The sequence below is a fragment of the Cebus imitator genome, unplaced genomic scaffold (assembly GCF_001604975.1).
Source record: "Cebus imitator isolate Cc_AM_T3 unplaced genomic scaffold, Cebus_imitator-1.0 Scaffold190, whole genome shotgun sequence".
In the NCBI taxonomy this organism is placed as follows: domain Eukaryota; kingdom Metazoa; phylum Chordata; class Mammalia; order Primates; family Cebidae; genus Cebus; species Cebus imitator.
Genome location: NW_016107505.1, coordinates 404,058 through 413,162, shown reverse-complemented (window position 1 = coordinate 413,162; position 9,105 = coordinate 404,058). Strand labels below are relative to the sequence as shown.

General features: G+C 50.7%; 1 protein-coding gene across 5 annotated transcripts in view; it reads left to right on the top strand.

The window, feature by feature from the left end:
- The window catches only part of HSPBP1 (HSPA (Hsp70) binding protein 1), a 22,019-nt gene that overhangs the window by 6,353 nt on the left and 6,561 nt on the right, over positions 1-9,105 (top strand). For all 5 annotated transcript variants that reach the window (XM_017546546.2, XM_017546547.2, XM_017546548.2 and 2 more), the window contains one exon: positions 1,194-1,418. In XM_017546546.2, coding sequence (XP_017402035.1) covers positions 1,194-1,418 — 225 coding nt within the window. The remainder of the gene's footprint in view (positions 1-1,193; positions 1,419-9,105) is intronic.

Below are 9,105 nucleotides of genomic sequence, written 5' to 3'. Positions count from 1 at the left end.
GCTAGTTTTTTGCTTGTTTTTAGTTTTTTTTGAGTCAGAATCTTGCTGTGTTGCCCAGGCTGGAGTGAAGTGGTGCAATCTCAGCTCACTGCAACCTCCACCTGCCGGACTTAAGCGATTCTCATACCTCAGCCCACAAACAGCACAGGTGCATACCACCAGCCTGGCTAATTTTTGTATTTTTAGTAGCAATGGGGTTTTGCTATGTTGCCCTGGCTGGTATCAAACTCCTGGCCTCAAGTGATTTACCCACCTCAGCCTCCCAAAGTGCTGGGATTATAGGCATGAGCCACCATGCTGGGCCACTTCATTCCTTTTTATGGCTAATACTTCATTGTATTAACCATAAACCAGACCAGTTTTTTTTATCCCTTTATCCTTTGAGGACATTTGGGTCATTTGTGAATGAGGCGGGCGTGAACTTGTGTGTGTAAGTATCTGAGTCCCTACTTTCGGTTCTGTTGGGTCTGTGCCTTGGTGTAGAATTGCTGGGTCACGGGGACTCTGTTTCAGTTTTTGAGGAACTGCCACGCTCTCCAATACCACTGTATTTACAAAAACAGGAGGTGGGCTGTGGTTTGCTGACCCTGGAGACATTCAGATTATCACAAAGACCAGGATCAGTCCTGGAATTTAGTAGTCTGGAGCCTGGGGCCCTAATGCCCCAAATGCCAACAGAATAGAGTTGCACTGGGCTTGGAGGGGCCTCTGGTTGGGTGTTTGGAGAGAGCCAGGTCCTTCTGGGAGCCAGCCTGCCTCTTCCAGCCTCAGCAGGTGTAGTGGCCAGCTTGGGGCCACCCTAGCCAGGCACCACAGACTACTGGCTTTAACAACAGAAGTTTATTTTCTCACAGTTCTGGAGGCTGGGAGTCTGAGAGCAAGGTGTGGGCAGGGCTACTTTCTCCTGAGCCCCTTTCCTTGGCTTGTGGAAGGCGCCTTCTGTGTCCTCCCTCCATGGCCGTCCCTCTGTGGGCGTCTGTGTCCTCATCTCCTCTTATCAGGACACCACTCAGATTGCACGAGGCCCCACCCTGAGGGCTTCATTTTACCTTAATTGTCTCTTTAAAGATCCCATCTCCAAAAACAGTCACATTCCAAAGTACTGGGGGTCAGAACATCCACCCATGCATTTTGAGGGGCCTGGTTCAGTTCCTAACATCTGGCCTCTTTCTGCTCCCCTCTCTGTGGCACAGACTTCTGCCAGCTGTCGGGCATGCACCTGCTGGTGGGCCGGTATCTGGAGGCAGGGGCCGCAGGACTGCGGTGGCGGGCGGCACAGCTCATCGGCACGTGCAGCCAGAACGTGGCCGCCATCCAGGAGCAGGTGCTGGGCCTGGGTGCCCTGCGCAAGCTGCTGCGGCTGCTGGACCGTGACGCCTGTGACACGGTGCGCGTCAAGGCCCTCTTCGCCATCTCCTGTGAGTGTACGGGTGGGACTAGGGGCAGGGGTGCTGGGGGGTGCCAGGTGGGCCCCCTGGATCTACTGGGTTAGAGGGACAGGCATCTCCTTCACTTGTTTATTCCTGTGCTTGTTGGGCCTCTGTGCAGCTGAGTGCTGTGGGCAGAGTAAGTGGTGCACTCGGCCAAACCCCCTGCTAGCCAGGTAGCAAACAGGACCATCTCAAAGTCCTCGGTGTGAGCACTTGGCACACAGCAGTGTTTCAGCCAGGCACTGTTCACATTGGGGTTGGTCCACTCTCTTGGGGGCCATTCTGTGTACTACAGGACGTTGAGGCCGGGCGCAGTGGCTCACGCCTGTAATCTCAGCACTTTGGGAGGATGAGGTGGGCGGATCACCTGAGGTCAGGCGTTCAAGACCAGCCTGGCCAATTTCATGAAACCCAATCTCTACTAAAAATATAAAAAGCAGCTGGGTTTAGTGGTGGGCGCCTGTAATCCTAGCTACTCTGGAGGCTGAGGCATGAGAATTGCTTGAACCCAGGAGGCGGAGGTTCCAGTGAGCTAAGATTGCACCACTGTACTCCAGCCTGGGTGATAAGAGCGAAACTCCGTCTCAAAACAAAAAGTAAAGGACATTGAGCAGCATCTAGTGGGTTGTCTCCATGCAATGGAGAGACACTGTCACCCCACCTGCCACAGCACAAGTGCCCGAAGACGTCACAGAAAGCCCTTTGGTCAAGAACCCCTGCTGTATGTGAACTGTATTTTTGTTGCCCAGGCTAGTCTTGAACTCTTGGTCCCAAGGGATCCTCCTGCCTTGGCCCCTGAAAGTGTTGAGATTACAGGTGTGCTCCAACATGTCCAGCCACAAATTCTTTTTATCCTGATGGCCTGTGAAGTAGGGACCATTTGCATCCTCATTTGACAGGCGAAGAAACTGAGGCATGGGCAGAGGGACTTGGCCAGGGTTGTGCAGCTCCAATGGGGCAGAGCTGGCCAGGACTCCCTAGACACTGCCTCCTGGGACACAAGGGCTAGGTCGGGGTGGGGGATGGGACAAAACCGACATCTGTGGGACAGCTTCTCCATGCCAGGTGTTGACTTGCTGAATCCTTCTGCGCACCTGCCGAAGTTGGGCTGACTTTGTCTCCTCCACATAGGAGGGGGCAGGCCAGGGGGCCAGAGAGGACACACAGAGCCAGGGTCCGAGCCCAGCGGGGCTCCTCGTGTGTGCTAGATGCCTACCTGCTTGCCTGTGCTACACTGGCACCTCCATTGGACTGTTTCCTTTTTTTTTCCCTAACAGCTTTATTGAGATGTAATTCATAGGCCATACAATTCATCCTTTAAAAGTGTATAACTTAGTACTTTTGGTCAGGCATGGTGGCTCACCCTTGGAATCCTAACACTTTGGGAGGCCAAGGCAGGAGAACTTCTAGAGCCCAGGAGTAAGTTTGAGACCAGTCTGGGCAACACAGGGAGACCCCCGTCTCTAGAAAAATTAAAAAATTAGCTGGGTATGGTGGTGTGTGATTGTAGCTCCAGCTACCCAGGAGACTGAGGTGGGAGAATTGCTTGAGCCTGGGAAGTTGAGGCTGCAGTGAGCCATGATCGAATCTCTAGCCTGGGTGACAGAGCAAGACCTGTCTGAAAACAAACCAAAAAAACACTTAGTATTTCTTAGTACCTTCACAGTGTTGCCCAGCCATTATCACTATCTAATTTTAGTTGAGATCAGGTGTGTTCGGGGTGGTATGGCTGTCGACAGTCACTGTCTAATTTCAGAACATTTTCTTTTTTTTTTTTTTTTGAGACAGAGTCTCGCTCTTGTCACCCAGGCTGGAGTGCAGTGGCGCAATCTCGGCTCACTGCAACCTCCGCCTCCCAGGTTCAAGCAGTTCTCCTGCCTCAGCTTCCCAAGTAGCTGGGATTACACGTGCCTGCCACCACGTACGGCTAATTTTTGTATTTTTAGTAGAGATGGGGTTTTACCATGTTGGCCAGGCGGGTCTCAAACTCCTGACATCAGGTGATCCACCCTCCTCAGCCTCCCAAAATGCTGGGATTACAGGCGTGAGCCACCGCACCTGGCCAATTTCAGAACATTTTCTCCTCCTCTACAAGTAGAAACCCTGTACCTCTCAAGCAGTCAGTCTGCAACTGCCTCGTCCCCGAGCCTCTGTAACGTGAATCTGCTTACCGTCTAAGATTTCCCTCTGCAGGACATTTGTACAAATGGAACCCCACACTGTGTGGCCTTTTGTGCCTCACCCCTTTCGTGCGGTGTAAGGTCCCCGCGTAGTGGTGGGTGTCGGTGCTTTGCTCCTGTTTGCGGCTGAATGCGTCTGTTGTGTGGATCCACCATGCCCTGCCTGTCCCTGCACCTGTCTGCTGACAGACACCGCTTTCCTTCTGCCTCTGGGCTCTCTCTCTTCTATCTCTATAAACATGGCTGCACAGGTCTTTTTGTGGACATTTCTTTTCCGTTCTCTTGGGTGTATACCTACCGGTGGAGTTGCTGGGTCATATGGTAACTCTGCGTTCAATCTGTTCGAGGTTGCTTATTTTTTTTTTTTTTTTTAGACAGAGTTTCACTCTTGTTGCCGAGGCTAGAGTACAATGGCATGATCTCCGCTCACCATAACCTCTGCCTCCCGGGTTCAAGCGATTCTCCTACCTCAGCTTCCCGAGTAGCTAGGATTACTGGCATGCACCACCATGCCTGGCTAATTTTTTATATTTTTAGTAGAGACAGGGTTTCTCTGTGTTGGTCAGGCTGGTCTCTAACTCCTGACTTCTGGTGATCTGCCGGCCTTGGCCTTCCAAAGTGCTGGGATTACAGGCATGAGCCACTGCACCCGGCCTTGAGGTTGGCAATTTTTAAACTCCAGCAGTCTGTGGTCGTTGAAATGGGGACTGCAAGTGGGTCCGGCACCTCCTTTCTCTCCCTTACCCCATGTATCCTGAGCCCTGGAATTGGAGTGTTATGTTCCCGGCAGATGGTGGCCCCAGCCATGCAGAGGCTGGGAGGAGAACAGGGAGGGTTTGGGTAGGAGGAGATTCCGGAAGAAGGAAGCATTCTGATGAGGCGAGGAAAGGAGCCTTGGAGAGGGTGGCACTTGGAAAGTCACAGCCAAAACGAGGGAGACAGAGGGACAGACAGACATAGGGTAGCTTGGCCACAAAGCGCAGAGAGAAGGCATGGTGTCCCTAAGGGCCAGAACAGGGTGTGGAGGGGCTGGCAGAGTTTTCTTCTAATAGCTTACATTAATAAAGAAGTTTTGCCTGGCGAGGTGGCTCATGCCTATAATCCCAGCACTTTTCGAGGCCAAGGTGGGCAGATCATGAGGTCAGGAGTTCAAGACCAGCCTGAATAGGTGAAACCCCACCTCTACTAAAAATACAAAAATCAGCCGGGCATGGTGGCACATGCCTGTAGTTGAGCTACTTGGGAGGCTGAGACAGGAAAATCGCTTGAATCCGGGAGCCGGAGGTTGCAGTGAGCTGAGATTGCACCACTGTGCTCCAGCCTGAGCGACAGAGCTAGACTTTGTCTCAAAAAAATAAATAAATAAAAATTAAATAAATTTAAAAATAAATAAAAAAGAAGTCTTTAGGCCATCTTGGTGGCTCATTCCTGGTCCCAGCTACCCAGGAGGCTGAGGAGGGAGGATTATCTGAGCCCGGGAGGTGGAAGCTGAAGTCAGCTGAGATCGTGCCACTGTGCTCTCAGCCTAGGTTACAGAGTGAGACTCTGTCTCAAAAAAAATGTCTTTACATATTTTTAAAAATCTGTGAGACAAGGAGGCTGAGGCAGGAGAATTGCCTGAACCCAGGAGGCGGAGGTTGCGGTGAGCCGAGATCGCGCCATTGCACTCCAGCCTGGGTAACATGAGTGAAACTCCATCTCAAAAAAAAAAAAAAAAAAAATCTGTGAGACAATCACATCGTTTAATAGGTACAAAAGAGTACATAGCAAAAGGTCCTTGTCCCCAAACCTGGTCCCCATTCCAGGGAAAACCACCGTTATACCAGTTTCTGCTTCCAGAGATTTTAATCTATAAGGACAAATGTGGGTGTGTGTGGTGTTGCAAGTGTGTGTGTGGTGTGGGTGTGGTGTGGGTATGTGGTGCATGTGTAGGGTGTGTATGTGGGGTGTATGGTGTGTCGTATATGTGGAGTGTGTACCTGGGGTGTGTGGTACATAGGTGGAGGTGTGTGTGGTATGGGGATTGTGTTGTATATGTGTGGTGTGTGTGTTGCATGTGTATGTGTGTGGGATGTGTGTGCTGGGAGGCGTATGTATGTGTGTGTGGGGTGTGCAGTGTGTGTATGTGTGGTGCATATGTGTAGTGCGTGGATGTGCGTGGGGTGTGTGGGATGTGTGTTCGTGGTGTGCGTACGTGGGGTGTGCGGGTGTGGGGTATATGGTGTGTGGTATGTGTACACATAGACACACACAGATGCTTCTCTTTTTCTCGTATGTGCATGGCTGGGGCAGCCCATCCTGACTGTTGCGCACCTTGACCTGCCTGTGTCCTGTTAGGCAGCGGTAGTCATCATCTTTCCCCTTGTTGTGGGTCAGCAATGCAGGAGGCCCCCCCCACCCCCGCCAGGAGGGCCACTTCTGGCTTTGTGTCTTTATGTGGCTGTGGTCAGCTGTCAGCCGGCCACTTTCCCTGAAGGTGTGATTGCACTGAGCCCTGTGCACTGCACCTTGTTAATGCCTCACAATCCCCCTCTGAGGGAGGGGTGCTAGAGACGGGCTTCTACTGTGGCTCCTGTGGCTCCTGTGGGGCTGGCTGAGCTTTGCTGGCTGTTGGCCAGAAGCTCGGGCTGCTTGAGCGGCCTCACAACATGGTGGTCGGCTTCCCCAGCAAAAGCTGTCCACGATGCAGGGCAAGAGCTCTGGGAGCTCGGATGCCTGTTTTTTTGCTTGGGAGTAAAATTCACATGAAAATGTTAAAGTATACCATTCAATGGCATCTGTCCTTTTTTTTGGTGGCTGTAGGGTATGCCATTGTGTGGCTGTCCAATGCAATTAGGTGAGTTCCGTGCTGGCAGCCATTTGCAGGGTATGCTCCTGCGGCCTGAGGCAGTGATGTCCCTGCATTCCCTGCCCTTCCCAGGAGCGGATGGATGCGCTAACCCTCTGTTGAGCCACTCCAGAGTGGTTCCTTGTTACTGCATCCCCCACTGTCCACCAGAGTGGCATGTTTATTACAATCGATGAACCTGCACGGGCACGTCATTGTCACCCAGAGTCCATAGGTGACACTGGGGCTCACTCTTGGTGCTGTGCATGCTGTGGGCTTGGATAGCTGCATGGTGACATGGATCCACCACTGTGGTATTACAGAGTCATTTCACTGCCCTACAAATCCTCTGTGCTCCAGCTAGTCATCCCACCCTGATCTTTTTACTGTCTCCATAGTTTTGCCTTTTCCAGAATTTCATATACTTGGAACCATGCAATCTGCAGCCTTTTCAGACTGGCTTCTTTGGCTTAGTAATATGCTTTTAGTGTTCCTCCATGTCTTTTCTTGGCTTGATAGCTCATTTCTTTTTAGCGCTGAATAAGCGTAACTTTTTTAAGGGAGATGTGTGGGCTGCAGTGATGACTTTGGCTTTCGCTCCAAAAATGACGGCAGCCATGCTGTGATCCCTGCCCCCAACTGCTACACTGAGAAGAGGGTGAATGCAGCGAGGGTGGGTGGAAGGTGGGCGGTGAGCTGGGGGTTATGGTGATAACCTAGGCAAGAGATCAAGGTTGTGGTAGGGAGCAGTGGTTCTCAAACAGGGGCACTCGTGTTCTCCACAAGACATTTAGACACGTGTCTGGAGACATTTTTAGTTGTCACAGCTGGGAGGGAGGGACTATTGGCATCCACTGGGTAGAGTCCAGGCATGCTGTTCCACCTCCTGCAACACACAGGATAGGCCTCCCAACCCAGAGTGATCTGGCCCCAGATACCAACCAGGTGGAGAAACCTTGGCGTAAAGGGGACAGGTCTCTCCGGGTACGTTTTGAAGGTAGAACTGACAAGCTGTACTGACAGATTGAATGAGGCGACTCTTGGTGTTTCTACTACTGGCATGCCTGTTCTTTTTTCTTTAATTAAATAACATTTGGCCGGACGCAGCGACTCACACCTGTAATCTCAGCATTTTGGGAGGCCAAGATGGGCAGATCCCTTGAGGCCAGGAGTTCAAGACCAGCCTGGCCAAATGGGAAACCCCGTCTCTATTAAAAATATTTTTAAAATTAGCCAGGTATGGTGGGGCACACCCGTCATCCCAGCTACTTAGGAGACTGAGGCACAAAAATTGCTTGAACCTGGGAGGCAGATATTGCAGTGAGCCAAGTGCTGCTGCACTCCAGCCTGGGCGACAGAGCGACACTCTGCCTCAAAAAATAAATAAATAACATTTGGTTTAACCCAACATGTCCAAACTATTGTAATTTCAACATGTAATTAACATGAAATATTAATGAGATACTTTATATTTTTGTCATGCTAAGTCTTCAAAACCTAGTGTGTGCATTTTACAAATGAAGCACATCACAACTCAGATGCTGAGTTTTCAGTGGGTGTGGAGTATACCAGAACAACAACGCTGTGCTTTTTTTTTAAGATGGAGTTTTGCTCCTTTTGCTCAGGCTGGAGTGCAATGGCATGATCTCGGCTCACTGCAACCTCTGCGTTCTGGGTTCAGGTGATTTTCCTGCCTCTGCCTCCCGAGTAGCTGGTATATGGGTGCCCACCACCATGCTCGCCTAATTTTTTATTTTTAGTAGGGATGATAATTAATTTTTAATTTTAAAAATTAAAAATTTTTAAATTTTTTATTTTTCAGTTAGACAGCCTCACCGTTGGTCAGGCTGGTCTTGAACTCCTGACCTCAAGTGATCTACCCACTTTGGCCTCCCAAAGTGCTGGGAATATAGGCATGAGCCACCAGCCCAGGCAATGTTGTGTTTAATGGAAGATAGTTTACACTGCTTCAGTTTTTCACATTAAGTTTAAATGAATTGAACTTAAATGAAATGAATAACTCCTTTCCTCAGTCTCACTGGCCACATATCAGGTGTTCAGTGGCCAAAAGCTGCTAGTGGCTTCTGTTCTTGAGTAGCGCAGGCCTAGAGCCTACCCAGGAGTGGGCACATTACTGGAGGTGCACCCCAAAGGTCAGCTCTCATCCTGCTGGGAGGCCTTCCAGAGTTCTCATTGCCCTCTGGGTGAAGGTGATGCATGCATGGCTCTCTGGGCCTCCTCATCTGTAAAATGGAATTCTGAAAGCACATACCTCCAGGATAATTGTGAGGATTGAAAAGAGATGATGCCGGCCGGGCGTGGTGGCTCATGTCTGTAATCCCAGCACTTTGGGTGGCCAAGGTGGGTGGATCACGAGGTCTGGAGTTCAAGATCATCCTGGCCAAAATGGTGAAACCTCATCTCTACTCAAAATATGAAAATTAGCTGGATGTAGTGGTGCATGCCTGTAATCCCAGCTACTTAGGAGGCTGAGGCAGGAGAATGGCTTGAACCTGGGAAGCAAAGGTTGCAGTGAGCCAAGATGATGCCATTGCACTCCAGCCTGGGCAACAGAGTGAGACTCCGTCTGGTGGAGGGAAGTGTCCAGGCGTGGTGGCTCATTGTAATCCCAGCACTTTGGGAGGTTGAGGTGGGTGGATCACGAGGT